The sequence below is a fragment of the Myripristis murdjan genome, chromosome 13 (genome assembly GCF_902150065.1).
Source record: "Myripristis murdjan chromosome 13, fMyrMur1.1, whole genome shotgun sequence".
Taxonomy (NCBI): Eukaryota; Metazoa; Chordata; class Actinopteri; order Holocentriformes; family Holocentridae; genus Myripristis; species Myripristis murdjan.
In genome coordinates, this window is record NC_043992.1 from 38,844,503 (window position 1) to 38,864,436 (window position 19,934).

General features: G+C 40.9%; 1 protein-coding gene across 1 annotated transcript; it reads left to right on the top strand.

The window, feature by feature from the left end:
• The first annotated feature begins 4,708 nt into the window (after positions 1-4,708).
• On the top strand, positions 4,709-16,912 carry LOC115369608 (cytochrome P450 2F5-like). Its single transcript, XM_030066236.1, has 9 exons — positions 4,709-4,879; positions 5,044-5,206; positions 5,360-5,509; positions 8,963-9,123; positions 10,486-10,662; positions 15,520-15,661; positions 15,877-16,064; positions 16,184-16,325; positions 16,731-16,912. The coding sequence occupies exons 1-9, from the start codon at positions 4,709-4,711 to the stop codon at positions 16,910-16,912; spliced, it is 1,476 nt and encodes a 491-aa protein (XP_029922096.1).
• Positions 16,913-19,934: the final 3,022 nt, after the last annotated feature.

Consider the following 19,934-nt stretch of genomic DNA (forward strand, 5'->3'; position numbering starts at 1 on the left):
ATCCTGCTATCATCATGACTCTGTGTCTCTGCGTCCATCTGCTGTTTGTTGGCTAGCATGGGGTGACATACACACAGCAAGCCAAAGTTTGGAAAGGATGGATGATGGAGCAGAATTGTGCAAGAGGAGGATAGAGGAGCTTGGACGGTTATGTGTGCTTATCTGAGATTTTATATTACAGCAAAAATAATCCCTTGGGCTTAGAGCTCATAAACTAGACTCATATATGTGCATGTGTCTTTGTGTATACACTCAACTTGTGTATGTTTATGTGCAGCACAGTGGGTTTAGGCACTGAGAAGATTGACAGCACCACATGATGTGTTTACTGACCGCTGATGAGAGGCAGGCCTTATAAATGTCAACTGCAAATGTTTTGGCACTGTCTGTGAACGTACAACTTTAACCAGAACTCCTCTGTTACAGTAAGAGCTCAGACTACACAGCAATGGCACAGATGCCATAAATTAGAGCAAGGGTTCATTAATTAAAAAAAAAAAAAAAAAAAGAAAAGAAAAAAAGAAAATCCAAAAATCTATCAAATTTATGTTTTGACAGTGTGGAAAAACCTCTGACACAGCATTTAGACCAGGGTTAGGCAACTACAGTATGTGCCATGGAGGGCTGAGAGTCTGCAGGTTTTCATTCCAACCAAAAACTCTACCAGGTGATTTCACTGCTTACACCTTTCTCCCTGCTTGAAGGGAGGTAATCTGTGAAATCAACTGGTGGAGTTTTTGTTTGAAATGAAAACCTGCAGATTCTCAGCCCTCCATGGTACACTGTTCCCTACCCCTGCTCCATGCCATCCACAGAAGAATAAATTTACTGTAATTTTTACTTGTTTTCTCTTTCTGTACTTGCTAAAGTGGAAAAACTAGCCAAAGGTGAACAAAAATTAATTTTCAATGGGTAGTACAGCAATATCTATGTGCCATACTGGTGGCACTGTGATACACCTACAATGCTAGTAGTTGAGAATCAGAGTGGGAATTTTGAAGAGCCCAAGACAAATTTAAATCCCCCAAAAATTGGGAAGCAATTTGGGAGGTCTGAACATGCTGAACACTTTCAAACAGTATTTGAGATATTCATCATGAGGACAAATTGGTTTGGAGATACCTGCCCCGAGTATCATTGTGGTTGTTTTTATGTAGTCCACATAAAATGCAAATCAAGAGGAAGATTGATTGAGCATGGAGGTACCATTAGGACTCCAACCCTGATTTCCACAAAGTGGTAGTCTGGATTCTTACCCATTTAGTGGTATTTGCTGGTCAAAGCGAGTGTGATCCCTCCACATTCACACCCAATGAAGCTCTTGTTCTCATGACAGGGAAAGAGGTAATGGACCAAACATGATGGATGTGTAACACTTGCATTGGCCAACAAATACCACTATAGTGGGGAAAAATCTGCGCTATCAATTCGATGTTCTGCTTATTGATATTATCCTAAAAAATGCCACGGACGGAGCTGGCCATGTGCATAAGTCAACCAATATTCAAAAAACAGTAAGGTATAAAAAAAAGTGAATGACAATGTGAAAAAAAAATGTTTTTTTTTTTTTTTTTTTAATTTTAGCAGATTTATTAAAATAAAAAACTAAGAAATCACATGTACATAAATATTCACAGTCTTTGCCATGAAGGTCAAAAATGAGCTCAGCTGCATCCTGTTTCCACTGATCATCCTTGAGATGTTTCTGCAGCTTAATTGGAGTCCACTTGTGGTAAATTCAGTTGATTGGACATGATTTGGAAAGGCACACACCTGTCTATGTAAGGTCCCACAGCTGACAGTGCATGTCAGAGCACAAACCAAGCATGAAGTCAAAGGAATCGTCTGCAGACCTCCGAGACAGGATTGTCTCTAGGCACAAGTCTGGGGAAGGGTACAGAAAAATGTCTGCTGCTTTGAAGGTCCCAGTGAGCACAGTGGCCTCCATCATCCGTAAGTGGAAGAAGTTCGGAACCACCAGGACTCTTCCTAGAGCTGGCCGGCCATCTAAACCGAGCGATCGGGGGAGAAGGGCCTTAGTCAGGGAGGTGACCAAGGCACATGGCTAATGTTTTAACGTTTTCTTCATTATATGATGAAAAAAAATGTTACATATCCTAACTACCAAAATACATTTTTCTTCCTCACATTTTCTGAATTCAGTAGTATTGTCCAGGCCGCCAATTGACCATCACTGCCATAGACACACTCACATGCAAGCACTCCAACACACACACACACACACACACACACACACACACACACACACAGTCGTGTTTCCATCACTTCAGAGGACATTACATTGACTTACATTCATTTCCTGGAGATTTATCCTAACCCTAACCCTAACCACTACCTGCCTAACTCTAACCCTAACCCTAACCCTAACCTAACCACTACCTGCCTAACCCTAACCCTAACCCTAACCCTAACCTAACCACTACCTGCCTAACCCTAACCCTAACCTTAACCTAACCCTAAAGTTATCTTAGCTTTAAATCAAGTCTTCACCCTAAAATGAATGATTTTCACTTATGGGGACTTGCTTTTTGTCCCCATAAGGGAGGCGAGTCCCCACAACATGACTGTGTAAACAGATTTATGTCCCCACAACATTAGCAATACCAGGTACACACACACACACACACACACACACACACACATATGCCATAAATTCTTTCTCCTCTGTCCCACTTACTATCAGACATGTTTACTGCAGATGGGTTTTATTTTAACTATAAGATTGGACTGCACAGTACTCTCATTTGTTGTTTTATGAGAAGCTGAGCCTGTGTGTAGTTAGGAGATGTTTGTCATTCACAGATGATCAGGAAAGTGAGAGAGGTAAGTAAACAGTACTAAGTTCACATTCATTTATTTATATAGCCCTTCATCACAAACATGTCTGACAAAAATGAGCCAACCTAAAATTAACTGGTCCACATTGAGTCAGGCAAAACAAAACCAGGAGAAAACAGAAACAAACACATGACACACAATAGCAAAGACAAAGCAGGGCTATTTTACACTCAGGTCCGTAAGTATTTGTACAGGGACACAATATTCACAATTTTGCCCCTGTACACCACACAGTGCACAATGGATCTGAAATGGAGTAATCAAGATGTGATTGAAGTCAGACACTCAGCTTTGATTTAAGGGGTTGAACAAAAATATGGCATTAGCTGTTTATGAATTACAGCCATTTTTTTATGTTGTCACCCCATTTTCAGAGGCTCAAAAGTAATTGGACACTTGACTAAAAGACAGTTTCTTGGCTAAGTGTGGCCTTTTCCCTCGTTATTCCATGAAAAAGTAAGAAAATAAATGTTTTCATTCCAAATGTTTGCATTTGCATTTGTTATCTGTTTATCATAACCCTCAACATGCAATCCAAAGAGGGGTCTATGCAACTGAAGGAGGCCATCATTAAGCTCAAAAGGCGAAAAAATCTATCAGAGAGATCTCAAGGAAATTGAAATGAGGTCGACTGGACTTAGTTACATGTCTTAGAAGACGTGTTGCCCCTTATCCAAGTGGCTTCATCAGTTCATGCTGTTCACTAGACTAGACTGGTTAGTTTAACTAATTGGTGGGGAGGTCAGGTGTTTAACCTCAGCCTTATATGGGATAACAATAACAATAACATTGTTATCCCATATGTGGCTGAGGTGCCATCTGCAGAATAGATGGTTTGGTCCAATAAGGAGAGGCCAGGTTCAGGTAATATAAGATCAGTCTGCCTTGAGTGAGGGGAGAGTGAAGATGGTGTGGAGCACGATGCTCTTGAGAGCTCTGCCCTAAATTATAGTCAGAAAGACAGCTGTTCTTTTAGGACTGTTTGCTTGAGACTAAGCATTTTTTGTAAGTTGGTTGATTTTCCTTTTGCTATTTTTGAACTTATATTTTTTTAGACATTATTTGACATAATTTTTTTTGTAAAATGTGCACTTTTCCATTGATCACAAGTTTAATGCATGGGACAGTATTTATGTGGCCCCGAGACCTTCCCTATCATGCAAAAACAAGAAAAATTGCATTTTTCATGCCATGGGGCCTTTAAGCTGACCCCCTAAAGGCATACTACATAGTGATTCTAACCATATTTTGAGTATGTAATGTGTACACAATGTATATATTCAAGAATGTCAACATACATATTCAGTTGGATCAATATTCAGTTGGATTCAATTGGCAAGTTGGAGGGCAGCAGAGGACGTCCAGATGTGGATCATATGACACCAAAGTCAGCTGATCTGTTGCATCATTTCTGGTTAGTGCAGTATGTTGACTTTTTGTCATACTAATTGCCAAAAGAGTGCACAGTAGAAATGAGTATACTTTAGGTACTGTTTAGAGTTAGTAAGTAGTGTGCTTTTGGGACACATGCAGCTTCAGAGTGACAGCAATAGTGTTTGCTCCACTCTGTATCTCATCATTTTTTCACTGTATTTGTTGTATACTTTTTTGGCCCCTGTGATAATTTTGCTGAATTTTCTTGTCATCTTTTTGTTCTCTATTTCCTTTGGACCTGTTCTCTGAAATCATCCACCACCCCCCGCCTGTACCATTCTGACATGCAGTCCAAAGGTGACCTCTGAATAAATCCTGAAAAGCCAACAGGACAACAGCAAAAAACACAAAGATCTTTTAACCAGCTTGGAGACAACTAGAAGACAAAATGGGATATTTTCTTGTAGACAGAATTATGGACTTCTCTGGTACAATGATCTTGGCAGGGCTAATCTTAGCCCTACTGTGGTTGTGGAGTATGAAGAATCGTAGAAAGTATCCTTTACCTCCAGGGCCCACTGGACTCCCTCTCATAGGAAACCTATTGCAGGTGGACAAACATGTACCTTTCAAAAGCATGCTGAAGGTGAGAGATTGAATCTGTTTTACATGCTAAAAAGACTAAGGGCAGACTGCCATTTATTTTCTTTTTTTAAGACACATATTTTTCCCTTAAATCAAGATGCACTTTCTTTGACCAATTAAATTGAAAAGGTTTCTTGCAGTAATAAACTATATGTCTTGTTCCAGCTCAGTGAAAAATATGGACCTGTGATGACTTTGCACTTAGGCTGGCAGCGGGTTGTGGTTCTGGTAGGATATGACACTGTGAAGGAGGCACTGGTGGACCAGGCAGATGACTTCGTAGGGAGGGGGCCAGTGCCCTTCATCCTCAAAGTTACCAAGGGCTATGGTAACACAGGATGCTTTGCATCTGTTTTCAATGTCATGAAATAAATGATTTGTTTTTTGTGGCTCCCATTGAAACATCTGCACTCCTGTAATGCTATACTACCAGTGGCTGGTCAGAAAGCCTAATTTATGCTTCAATATTACATCCTCTCAGGTTTGGCAATTAGTAATGGAGAACGTTGGCGCCAATTGCGACGTTTCACCCTCACAACACTTCGAGACTTTGGGATGGGACGCAAAGGGATGGAAGAGTGGATCCAAGAAGAGAGCCAGCATCTAGTGACTCACATAGGTACATTGAAAGGTATGTACACTTTTCAGCTCTTAGATCCAACTCCACATATTTAAACATGTGTTTTTTTTTTTTTTTGGTTTTTTTTTTGGAGTATTGTAATGTGATAAAAATGCTGTTAGTGATTTCTGACCTCTTGAGGGTGTTGAGAGTTCAAACTCAATCCTGGTTGCAGGTACACGGTAGACAAAAGGGGAGAACCAATGACAGATGCATTTCACACTGACAAGGCTCTTGTTGGATTACTTGTCTTATTTTGTCTCTGTCCCCCAATTTGAAAATGCGGTGAACCTGCAGACTTTAAGCTGCAAGGTAAGTTGCAATTTGTTGTTGCAGTGCTGATTGCAGTGCCAGCAGCACTCACGATTCATCTGAAATTTGGATACATTTATCTGCAGAATGCCCTGTTTCAGAGAAGCTTTGCATGACGTTGATAGCAGGAGGCCAGAGGAGGAGCTTATTGCCATTCCATACAGAAATGTAGAAGTTGAAATCCAGAAAATAACAACAGGCTGGCTTTAATCTGCATTGTGGAAAGAAGACTCACAGACCCCAACGTCTTACATCCACATTTTAATGTTATAAAGTAAAAACTCAGACCATCTATGAGAAGAAAGGAGAATGCAGATGTGGATCCAGATTCTTGCAACAGCAAGTCCACTGGCACGGTCAGTATCCATGCAGAGCTACTCAAGGATGGAGGTTATCTCTGTACCAGAATGTTCCACCAATATTGCTGAGGTCTAGGACTGGGATGCTATTTCCTAGCAATGCTACTTTAAGACTCAAGTTTAGTCAGCATTTATAAGAAGCTTTAAAGTCCTGGCTAGGGTTATGCTGCACAGGCTGATACACAGCATCACACAGGCACTGCCGCCAGAGTCATGGTGTGGCTTCAGAAAGGGGCATGACCAGGAGCATGGTTGACATTTTCGTGTCAATACCTCATGACCGACTACCTTGACTACCAAGATCCTGTATGGTGACCTACACTATATTGCCAAAAGTATTTGCTTGTCTGCCTTGAACATGAGTGACATCCCATTCTTAAACCATAGGATTTAATATGATGTCAGCCCACCCTTTGCAGCTATAACAGCATCAACTGTTCTAGGAAGGCTTTGCACAAGGTTTAGGAGTGTGTTTATGGGAATTTTTGACCATTCTTCCAGAAGTGCATTTGTGAGGACAGACACTGATGTTGGACGAGAAGGCCTCGTTCACAGTCTCCACTCTGATTCATCCCAAAGGTGTTCTCTCGGGTTGAGGTCAGGACTCTGTGCAGGCCAGTCAAGTTCTTCCACACCAAACTGGCTCATCCATGTCTTTATGGACCTTGCTTTGTGCACTGGTGTGCAGTCATGTTGGAACAGGAAGGGCCATCTCCAAACTGTTCCCACAAAGTTGGGAGCATGAAATTGTCCAAAATGTCTTGGTATGCTGAAGCAAGAGTTCCTTTCACTGGAACTAAGGGGCCAAGCCCAACTCCTGAAAAACAACCCCACACCATAATCCCCCCTCCACCAAACTTTACACTTGGCACAATGCAGTCAGACAAGTACCGTTCTCCTGGCAACCGCCAAACCCAGACTCGTCCATCAGATTGCCAGATGGAGAAGCGTGATTGGTCACTCCAGAGAACTCGTCTCCATTGCTCTAGAGTCCAGTGGCAGCGTGCTTTACACCACTGCATCCGAAGCTTTGCATTGCACTTGATGATGTAAGGCTTGGATGCAGCTGCTCGGCCATGGAAACCCATTCCATGAAGCTCTCTACGCTAATCTGAGCTAATCTGAAGATCATATAAAGTTTGGAGGTCTGTAGCGTGCCTCAGCATCCGCTGACCCCGCTCTGTGATTTTACGTGGCCTTCCACTTCATGTCTGAGTTGCTGTCATTCCCTATCGCTTCCACTTTGTTATAGTACCACTAACAGTTGATTGTGGAATATTTAGTAGCGGGGAAATTTCATGACTGGACTTACTGCACAGGTGGCATCCTGTCATGGTACCACGCTAGAATTCACTGAGCTCCTGAGAGCGACCCATTCTTTCACAAATGTTTGTAGAAGTAGTCTGCATGCCTAGGTGCTTGATTTTATACACCTGTGGCCATGGAAGTGATTGGAACACCTGAATTCAATGATTTGGATAGCTGAGTGAATACTTTTGGCAAAATAGTGTACATCATGGCCAGTGGTCAAAAGGAGCCCAGAAGAAGAGTCATAAGGACCAGCTGAAAACAACACTCAAGTGCTGCTATGTTGCAGGACCTGCAAGGACCTGCTGAATGGTGCTGCTGTCAACATCACCTAAGAGAAGTTGTGACAGACAGAGTTAGAAGAAGTTCACTGAGAGGCTGGGGGGAAGGCCTTTAATGTCACTTATTGGGTTAATGATTTTTTTTTTTTCATAATCAACCTACAGGAGCCTCTAAGTAGTGACAACTAAACATGGCTATCAAAATAGAACTAAACACCAAAACAGCCACATGAAAAAATGGCCCTCAAAAACTTAAAGTCAAAAATTGAAGACACTGGAGACTTTGGAAACTTGCAGGGTATCTCTCTCTGCAGTTTCCCCTTTAATCCTTGTCTCTGTTTGAGTGGTAACGTGCAATCTAAACATAAGGTAAGATAAGGTAAGGTAGACTTTATTCATCCCCGAGGGGGAAATTCATTTATCACAGCAGCACATCATAAAAAGGCAACAGGACAGACGAACAATAAATAAAGAAATTACATGAGAAGCATTAAAGAAACTGTGCTCTGCTTGCTGGATAAAATAACATTAAAATAGCATTAAAAAGTGTTCAGTGGTAGATAAAAACATAAAAAACAATTTAAAGTTAAAGTGCTACAGTGGATGGCTGTGTGTCATGTGACCGACACTTGATGATTACAGCAGAAACAACAACAACACCAACAACCACAACAACTACAATGAGACTACATGGAGCTGTTAGTCTGACTGCCATCGGGATAAAAGACTTCCGGAAACGCTCTGTTTTACACTGGGGTTGTTTCCGGCTGCCGCCGCGGGAGCTCTCCAGGGTGCTTACCGTCACATGCAGGGGGTGGGAGGAGTTGTCCATTATAGATGACAGTTTATGCAACATTCTTCTCTCTCCCACCGGCTCCACAGACTCAAGAGGTCACGTCAGGAAAGAACTCGCTTTCTTAATCAGCTTGTTTATTTTTTTTCCTGTCCCTTTCTGAGCTCCCCCCTTCCAACACGTAACAGAATAAAAAAACAACTGATGCTACAGTACTGTCATAAAAGGTCTTTAAAAGTCATCTACAGACGCCAAATGATCTCAGTCTGCTAAGCAAGCGTAGCCGACTTTGTCCCTTTCGGTATATTCTCCGAAAGTCGACGACCATGAATGCAGAATGTTACATAATCTGCTGTAACACAGGACTGTAAGTCCCACTGAGGCTTTGCTTGTGTCTTTCTCTCTTCCCCAGCTGCGCCCTTTGATCCCAGCTTCCTCTTGAGCTGCACGGCGTCCAATGTAATCTGCTGCCTGGTGTTTGGCCAACGCTTCAGCTACGATGACGAACACTTTCTCCGTCTTCTCAAGATAATTTCTGAAATTCTTGAATTTGAAAGCAGTCCTCTCGGTGGGGTAAGAGCAAATGACATTCAGGGAGGGAACAGGAGCAAAACAGAAGTTGATTTTGCAAATAGCTCATGAAAGTGATGGCCCAATCAACAACCGACAAAATCACAAATTATAAAACAGATCAATCCTCAGTACTGACAGCATTGGATGATACCTGATAATTGCAGGTACATGCAGTTATTGTTTTGAAAAATAATGTGTAGAAGAAAAACCATCACCACTACCACTACTATTACCTTTATTTCTATAGCACTTTTTGAAAAAAAATAAAACACACATAGCACTTCACAAAAATAAAACATTATAATACAATGAGATAAAATAACAAAAACACTGAAATTTTTAATGAATTTGAATTTTTAAATTTTAAGTTCAATAAAAGTTTCTGTGTCATATTATATGTTCATTGTTAAGTTGGGCGAGCACAGTATTTGTATGACTGTGCTACACTGTCGTAGGAAGAATTTACTCTGGTTGGAAAATCTACAACAACAAGAGGTAGAATTATCCCCATACGAACAATACAAACAAGGCAATATTTCTGTTGAACAGAATATCACTCAGACATTGCACTGATAGCTTCCAGCAATTTTATTTGAGGAACATTTCGATCTAACAGAGATCCTCATCAGACATTGATGTGATCTACATGATTGAAAGTCAGTCTAATCTCAAACTGGACCAATCAGAGCAGAGCTGGACAACACTGTCTGATGCTCCCACATGTGGGACAGAGCATTCCCCTATGAGAAGAGCAAAAACAACAAGCAGCGTATACAGGTGCATAGAAAAATACATGGAAGAAATAGAAAAAAATAGTCATATACTACTTGCCCCATTTTTTTAAGAGTCCAGGTAGGCTCAGCCTAGCAACTGGACAGAATCTGATACTTGCATCAACACATCAACAGTTAATTCAAATATATATCATAAATCACATAAGTCATCCAAAAAAAAAAAGAAGAAGAAATAAAACAACATTATAAAAATCTACTACATAGAGAGATACATAGATAAAGTAGAAAAATAACAATTATTATCATTGAGATATTTGTAAAAGCAGTACAGGGTCTGTAAATCATACTTAAATGTTTATTATATTAAATAAATATTGTGGGATCAAAAATCAAACTAAACGCAGGAATCAGACAAAAGTACCGCACCAATAGCAAATTTGTCCATCACTTAGACATCCCATACAACCACTTTGATCTCACATACAAAGTGTGCTATTTTTATTTATTTATTTATTTTTTACATGAAATTCTTAAAAGCACTTTTTGTACCTATCATAAATCATGACAAAAAAAAAAAAAAAAAAATCCCCAAAACTACATCCTGGTTCCCTCTGATTACTTCCCATAGATGTACAATGTCTTTCCCTGGCTCATGGAACATTTGCCAGGACACCAGCACACCGTTTTCTCCCAGGCTGAGGAGGTGAAAAAGTTTATCATGACGAAGATCCAGGAGCACATGGAAACAATAAACCCCAGTGTTCCAAGAGATTACATTGACTGCTTCCTCACACGACTCAGTCAGGTTGGTCTTTGATGATCATTACTTGCAATGTTATCATATCGAAACAATATAATTTAAGAAAAGTTTATTGTCAGCTTATTATGACTCAATTATTATGACTTAAATTTAATGGAAACTTGCAAATTGTATTTCATTTGCATGATCAGTTAATATTTTCAGCTACTATTTTCAAGGGTGGTGAATTTGATTATTCAAGAGGTAATCATTGGAAATGAGTCAATACAATAAATGAATGAATGAATGAATGAATGAATGAATGAATGAATGAATCAATCAATCAATCAATCAATAAAATCACTTCCAGCATGCAAAATCATTTTTTAACGTTTGGTCAGGAAGCACCCGCAATACCTTCATGGACCTGGCGTGCAGACCATTGGTTGAAATCTCGTGCTCTACAGATATTTGCTGCCACTGTGCACAGGGCAAACTAAGTCTGCAAGAAATGTGACTGTCTGCTTTGTAATTCTTTCACTGTCTTTGCTGTTGTGTTGGGCCTGTCAACATTGCAGATTGAACCAGAAATAGGAGGAAACGTACCATCAAGACAGACTTTGCTCATAATGATGCTGCAGGATTTCCTTCTTTCCCCTGTGGTACTTCTTGTTTGTGCATCAAAATGGCATGCTTGACTGAGTAACTGCCCATTCCCCCTGTTTTTTTCTCATGTTTCTTTATTGAGCATTCAAAAATCACATACAAATTATATGACATATTTCCAGCTCCTTTTTGGTTACTCGTGATTATAATTGAAGTCTATATTGAGTCAAGAAGCGACTAGGGCACAAGAGTAACGATTTACAAAAACATGTAAGGATATTGTTCAAGGATAGAAACAGAGAGTGCCCATTCCCCCTGTTGATAAAGGATGATGTCCCAACTCTGGTATTTCAATAACTTATGTGTTTTGTACAAATTGTGCAATTTGCAGCTTTTCATTAGTTACAGTACAATTCCATAGGTTCTAAGATACATCTCAAGTATGTGCTGCAATACGTCATCAGTGATGTTCCTGGGATGATTTGGAGTTTCGGGTCTTTCAACGTCATACCCCCTCACCCACGTGACCCATCCGGGGTTGATCAAGTCCCGGATTGCATCCCAGCAGCAACAGTCCACGGGCTCACCCTCTTCAACCAAAGCCACCATGTGGCTTTCTCTGCGGTGTCGGCGATTGATCGTAAAGCACGCCTCTTTGCAGCTCCAGAAATGCCAAGTCCTGTCAGAGCTTTACACATGGAACATCCCGAAAATCCACGGCATCCCAACTCCACTGGCTCACACTGAGCCCTCCATCCCCAGCTCCTGCACAACTCCACTACCTCTGCGTATTTGGCCAGCTTCCTCTCATGTGCCTCCTCCATATGCTCTTCCCAGGGCACGGTCAGCTCCCACATGATCACTTGTTTGGTGGAATCTGAAAAGATGACCAGGTCTGGTCATGCTGGACAAGATGCTGAAAAATATCATGCCCGCTGTGCTGAGCAGTGATATGATCTTGAAGTGGTCAAGTTCTTTGGAATCCTCCTCTTTGAGGATCCACACACCATCAGCACATGTCCACTGGTTGGCTACTCTCCCTCTCTGGCAGATCACTCTTAGGATCTTCCACAGCTGCTGTAGGAGTTTCGGACACCGGTTATACACACTGTATGGAACCCCACTGGGCCCAGGGGCCGAGGCAGATCTGGCAGTCTTCACGACTTCCTGGACCTCTTTCCAGCTTGGTTCCTTGGTGTCTAACACTGTTGTTGGGGCCAAGCTCTTGTTCTCTTAGCGGGTCAGTCAGGGTATTAAGTAGGAAGTTGTTAACATCCTCTGCGGAGCACTCAAGATGGCCACTCTGCTTGTTACCAAGCAACTTCTTGGTGAAGCTGAACTGGTTGGCAATGAAGGATGCTCGCTTCTTAGCCCTCTCCTTCCTTCGTCTTCTGTGCCACTCTGCACGGCGAGCTGTCATGAGCGTCTTCCTTCTTATTTCACGTAACTCTGCAAGTGGCTGGCGTTCTTCCTCACTTGCCGCCTTGTACTGCTTTGTTAGTGTTCTCAATTCTTGCCGCAGCTGCTGGATCTTGATGGCCCTATGGTTTTTGGTGTAGGGTTTCTTGCCGTTTCTTGCCGTTACTGCTCCCCACGAGTGCTGCGGGAGCTCTCCAGGGGAGCAGTTCCTGCTCCCCACGAGTGCCCTTTGAACCTTGCACCTGAGACACTTTTAAAGGCTTACAGTGCAGCAACAAAAAATGGCACAGACATGGGGTCAACATTTTTGGAAAGCTCTTGACCTCTACTATCATGCCCGATGGCAAACCAATAGGGGGCGCCACCGACTAGTGTCAAAACATGGAAAAAACATGATGTCACTATCTTAAGAAAAAAAAAATTAAAATCTGACCATTCAGGCGTTGTTCCCACACCCAAAAACTTTGATTAAGATTGCAAAATTAGTGATCACAACATCACATAATAGACATAACATGTTAGAACTACAAAAGCTATGGCGCAGGACACCTCTGTGTGTTGCAACTCTGCACGAATTGTAGTTCTGGTACCCCTCTTTCGGGTTAGGATAAACATTGTGAATTTAGGTTTAAAAACCATACATAAGGTAGTTTTTCAACAGCAAAAGCATAACCTTAACATGTAGCCTATGTTTATACCACGAGTAAAGATGTGTTATGAAAAAAAAAATATATATATAGGCTATATAAATCTTTAGTGCTATTTTTGACGTGTTTCCATGGTTTTTCCACCCACTCTGTTTCGCTGACTGAAAGGGTTGTGTTCAATGGCGTAACATATCAGCATATTATCAACTTTCATGCACTTTATTAGATTTTATTGACTTTATTGATGAAAGCTGTCAAATCAGACACGTCGCTGATAAACACTAGGATTATGGGTAATGTAGTGCTTCTCCGTGATATGATATCGCAAATAAAACGTGTTTTCTTAAAATAAAGTTGATATTATACGGGACTTGTGGACACATGCCATCGTTACACAACCTCATAGCTCGTGGTAAGTCTGCCTTGGGTGGTTACAACGTTATGGCTAATAATCAGACCTTTTTTTCAGAATACCGATTAAATTTGCACTTCCGGGATCTATGAACCACCACCCACGGCGTGACGTCTTTGAAGCCGAGAAGCCGGGAGTCATCAGGTAGCATGAAGCGCGTTGCCTTGGTAACGCCGGTGTTTTTCAGATTAAAATAAAATTTCATTCATTGATTTCAAAATGGCTTAAAATGTGATTTTTGTGGACTAGAAAAATATGAAAATGATGACATTATAAACTATACAGTGGCGGTTACTGGCTTGCGCCCTTCCATGTTACTACTCCTACCGGCCATGGCACCAGGCGGGCCAACCGCGGCACTGACCACTCACCTGTCAGATCCCGCAGACCTGACCGGGTGGGCGCGGTACCAGCCGGTGCCGCGGCCGACCCGCCTGATGCAGGCCGGTGGCTTTTTTATTCAAACAAGATTTTGTCCATATAAAAAGTAGCCTATTTTCCAAAAAATGGTCTTGAAAAAGAGGGGTCATCTTAAAATCAGGGTCGTCTTTTATGCGGGTCAATATGGTAGGCCTAGTTTAGAAAACTGGCGATTTTTTATTTTTTATTTTATTATTTTATTTTGATTAAATTTGCACTTCCGGGATCTATGAACTACCACCCACATGAAAGTGACTTTCAGTGGACAGCGTTTGCGTGGTGGCCATACGACACGGATCCTAATTGACTTTCAGTGGACGCTGTTTGCGTGGTGACCACACAACACGGATCCTAATAGACTTTCAGTGGACACTGTTTCTGTGGTGGCCACACGTAATTATAACAGGTTATGTGCCAGGAGCACGCAATGCGCTGTTAAGAGGTCGTGCTCATTTCACGGATTTCTGTGAGATCAGGTTGCTCTTTGCCACAGATGCATCTTCCAGTCATCGTCGTTTGTCCGTTTGCATGGGTCAAAAGCCTTGGGTCCATCCTGATGGGGATCTCATTCCACCCCCCTCTCGGGATCCCCTGGGGGTATGTTCCTTAAGGTTTGCTTGTAGCTTAGTTTGGTTTCCTCCTCACTGGGGATGCAAGTAGGGGTTCTAGCCCGACTTGTCCAAGTAGCCGTCTTTCCGTGCTGTCAACTGACTCTCCAGTAGTCACCAATCTGTTCTTGGTTGTCAACTGGTTTGCTCCCAGTAGTCACTGGTTGATCCAGATATTTAGGTTCTAAGATACATCTCAAGGATGGATTGAAGCATTTTTTGTGTTTGTGAAATAGAGGAGGGACCAGTCACCTATGGCTCCCTGCATTTTGTGTGTTGACAACTTAAGATATACCCTCTATTGTGGTGCAGTGCTTTTTGATATATAGTTCCTGTCCCAGCACCTGAGTCAATTGCTACCCGACTCCTGTGTGCACCAAAGGCAGGTGCCAAGTGGGAGGAGGAGAGTGGTAGTGAGACACAGCTAATGGGCTGCACATGAGCATAAAACCTTCTTTAAAATAAATAATGTAATGATAAACAAAACAGTGTGCTATACCTTGCCAGTGGCTGCCTTAGGTGACTGCTTATATAGCCTATGTCAATGCAAATGGTACCTTTATCATTGATATAAGACAATTATTTATTTATTTATTTATTTATTGAGCCATGGTGCATTTCAAATCAATTTCCAATGCACTGGGTTTTCAGAATACATTTTACAAATGCATGCCAAAATATATTTCTGCTTCTGAAATGTATTCCAGAGAAGCATGTAATGTGAAATGTATTTTATCAAAATGTATGCCAATATAATTTTGTATCAAATGTGTATTTTACTAATGAATTTGTTGCAATTTTGTAACTCTAGGAAAAGGACATACCCACATCTGAGTTTCACTATGACAACTTGGTGTCTACAGTGTTGGTTCTGTTCCTGGCAGGAACAGAGACCACCAGCACAACTCTCAGATATGCACTCAGCGTACTCATCAAATACCCCAACATACAGGGTACGTCCACAAAAATTAGTATATCAAAGACATTAAAAAATTATATTATATAATTATTATATAATTATATATACTTACATACTTATATAATTACACTTAATTATTATTATAAAATTATATATGTATGTATATACAGTATACACACACACACACACACACACACACGCACACACACACAAACTATTGTTTACAGTCAATGTATTTTGACCTTTCAGAGAAAATGCAGCAGGAGATTGACACTGTCATTGGACAAGAGTGTCGTCCCAGTATGGAGGATAGGAAATCCCTCCCTTTCACAGATGCAGTTATCCATGAGGTGCAGCGTTTCCTGGACATTGTCCCCTTAAGCGTCCCTCACTACGCACTCCAGGACATCTGTTTCAGAGGCTATATAATTCCCAAGGTATAGAGATAGATGCAGGCTGTAACTATATATTAATATTTGTCAGAGAATTAAATGAAGCCTGTACAACCTACTGCATAATCTTGTTATCAGGTAAACATCATAGCTTGTTTCAACAGGGCACAGTTATCCTTCCCATGCTGCACTCTGTACTGAGAGAAGACAAGCAGTGGGCGACCCCATGGTCCTTCAATCCCCAGCACTTCCTGGACCAGAATGGCAACTTTAAGAAAAATCCTGCATTTCTGCCATTTTCTGCAGGTAAAAGACAAAACTCAGAAACTCTCACATTAAAAGTTTCAAAATATATGTAATGCATTAATATTTGTGAGAAAACTACCCACTACACTGTAGTGGAGTGGATTTCAGCCTTTTTGGCTCATACCAGTAATTAGCGATGTTGTAATGTTGCATGCAGTCTAGCTAACAATTAAATCAAGGATATAAAATATATGGCTGAGTCAGTTATGGGTATGTTTTAGTACTTATCCGCATATCTATATGGCCCAGAGCTATGGTCAAATTGGATATTTTGTTCCAAAACACTGAATCAGCTGGAAAGAGAGTTTGAGAGCCAGAAATCTCAGTGCTTGGTGAGGTTATCAGTGCTCATGTTAATGATCAACAACAACCTCCTGCAAATAAATTACTGTCTCTCTACTCAAGGAAAGAGAGCCTGTGTTGGAGAGTCTCTGGCTCGCATGGAATTATTCCTTTTCCTGGTAGCTCTGCTGCAGCGGTTCACCTTCTCCTGCCCTGGAGGCCCTGACAGTGTAGACCTCAGTCCCGAGTACAGCAGCTTCGCCAATCTGCCCCGCAGACACCAAATCATCGCCACCCCCAGATGAGCCAGTCAGGAGTTCCATCCAGTGTTTATCATCGGGGCCTCTGCTTTTGATTCAGCAGGAAACACTGTGTGGCTGCTTGTTGTTAACTCTCGGATGTGATAGGCAGGAACATCAGAAACTTTACAGTAAAGGAATGGCCGCTTTTCAAATACGATTTTGAGAGTGCTCTGGAGTTAGGGTTCCAAACTGTGAAGCTGCTACAACCCTTTTGTTTTTGTTTTCGATATGCTGTCTTTTGTTAAAAAAAAAAAAAGTCAAATTTTGCAACTTCTTCTCGATTTTCTCAAAATCCTATTTTCAACATCTTGCTTCTAGATATTACATGTTACAAATAGTGCTCAGCTATGAGTCAGCAGTGACTTTCACTGGCTTACTGTAATTACTGGTGTATGCACAACATTATTATTTTGTCAAATGTTCAATCAAACAATTTTTTTTGGGCCATATGAGCAGAATGTTCTGTGATTTTTTTCCCCCCAGAATTTTATCCACAAGAGATAAATTATTGTGAATTTGTAATGTTCTTATGCTGCTTGGACCCTGTCAATTGCCGCTTGTGGCTATATATTGTATATAATTTTTAATATCTGTTTCAACCCATTCTTGATTATTACAAAAATGCCCTTACATGCAACAAATATAAATGTATTAAGTGCACATCAAGGTAGTAGCATCACTAGTTACTTGATAACACAGTCTATGAGTGGAATAGAGCAATAATTCAAACTCAGTTTTTGCATATGTATTATGTGCAAACCAACCCATCCAACCCAAACCCTGAGACACTGATATCTTCACTGATATCTTAAACCTAACCCTAACCCTAAGCCTACCTGAAAATCATCAATAGATTCCATAATTATGAATATGAATTGGTTAAAAAACATGGTATCAAATTGTATTTCCTGTTATTAAGCAGTCATTTTGTTGTATTTGTAGACATTTTTCAGTGTTAATAGATCAGAATTAGAGGGTAACTTGGGGGAAATTGGGGGGAAAAAAAAGACTTTTCCTGATTTTAACAAGGCCTAGAAGCCTATAAAAGCCGGCTTATTCACAATACAAGCATACTTTATATTTTTCTGGTTGCTTGGCTATTGGGGTCCTACCTGTAGACAATATGTGCAAATAAATAAATCCAACCAGCAGGTGGAAAATGGTTCAGGAATAACTTTGAACTCCCTTTTTCAGGGAAGGTGGATACTTTATGCCCTTTTTTGCAAATGTGATGAATCACTTTATTGAAGAATTCCATGACTTTTGCAGTTAAAGTAAAACTTGTGACCATCCATTTCATGAAGAGGACAAATAAAAGTTATGAAAAAACAAGGTCAAGTTTGGTTCTACCCCTGATAGAAGAGTAGGACCAGAATTACATGTGAATATTCCTCAGAAAATGTAACTTTTTGCTATTCTCGCCTATAATAAGGCCTTACATAAAAGGCTGCTGATTCACAATAGAATAAATATTGGCATTCTGGCTGCTTTGGGATGTAGGGACACTACCTGTAGACCATCTGTGTAAGTATGAAGTAAAACCAACCAGCAGGTAGAAAATGACAAAGCATTGACTTGTCCCTCTTTGAGGGCAGGTGTTTTTTGTTTTTTTTTAGCACTTTTTTTTGGCTATGTGGTGAGTCACTGTACCAAATGGTGTAATAAGGGGCCCTTTGGACTTCATGGATAAATTTCATGACCTTTGCAGTAAAAGTAAAATTTGGGACAATCCATTTCATGTCGGGGACATCTTAAAGATATAAAAATTGTCCCATTGTGTTCTACCCCGCATAGGGGTATATCCTAATTTTGGGGGTTTGGTTCCTGCACTAAAGTGAGAGAGGTAAGTAAACAGTACTAAGTTCACATTCATATAGTCGTTCATCACAAACATGTCTGACAAAAATGAGCCAACCTAAAATTAACCGGTCCACATTGAGTCAGGCAAAACAAAACCAGGAGAAAACAGAAACAAACACATGACACACAATAGCAAAGACAAAGCAGGGCTATTTTACACTCAGGTCCGTAAGTATTTGTACAGGGACACAATATTCACAATTTTGCCCTTGTACATCACACAGTGCACAATGGATTTGAAATGGAGTAATCAAGACGTGATTGAAGTCAGACACTGAGCTTTGATTTAAGGGGTTGAACAAAAATATGGCATTAGCTGTTTATGAATTACAGCCATTTTTTTATGTTGTCACCCCATTTTCAGAGGCTCAAAAGTAACTGGACACTTGACTAAAAGACAGTTTCTTGGCTAAGTGTAGCCTTTTCCCTCGTTATTCCATGAAAAAGTAAGAAAATAAATGTTTTCATTCCAAATGTTTGCATTTGCATTTGTTAGCTGTTTATCATAACCAAGTGAAGGAGGCCATCATTAGGCTCAAAAGGCGAAAAAATCTATCAGAGAGATCTCAAGGAAATTGAAATGAGGTCGAATGGACTTAGTTATATGTCTTAGAAGACGTTTTGCCCCTTATCCAAGTGGCTTCATCAGTTCATGCTGTTCACTAGACTAGACTGGTTAGTTTAACTAATTGGTGGGGAGGTCAGGTGTTTAACCTCAGCCTTATATGGGATAACAATAACAATAACATTGTTATCCCATATGTGGCTGAGGTGCCATCTGCAGAATAGATGGTTTGGTCCAATAAGGAGAGGCCAGGTTCAGGTAATATAAGATCAGTCTGCCTTGAGTGAGGGGAGAGTGAAGATGGTGTGCAGCACGATGCTCTTGAGAGCTCTGCCCTAAATTATAATCAGAAAGACAGCTGTTCTTTTAGGACTGTTTGCTTGAGACTAAGCATTTTTTGTAAGTTGGTTGATTTTCCTTTTGCTATTTTTGAACTTATATATCATCTTCGAGCTGAAAGATTCAGCTTACCGGTGCATGGAAAATGCCGCGGTCCCAGTTCGAATAGGGTGAAGGTGGAAAGCCGAACAAGCAGTGGCACAAGCCATCAGCCAGCTGAAACATTAGGAGATAGCTGGGTGGTTGCAGGCAAGACTGGGC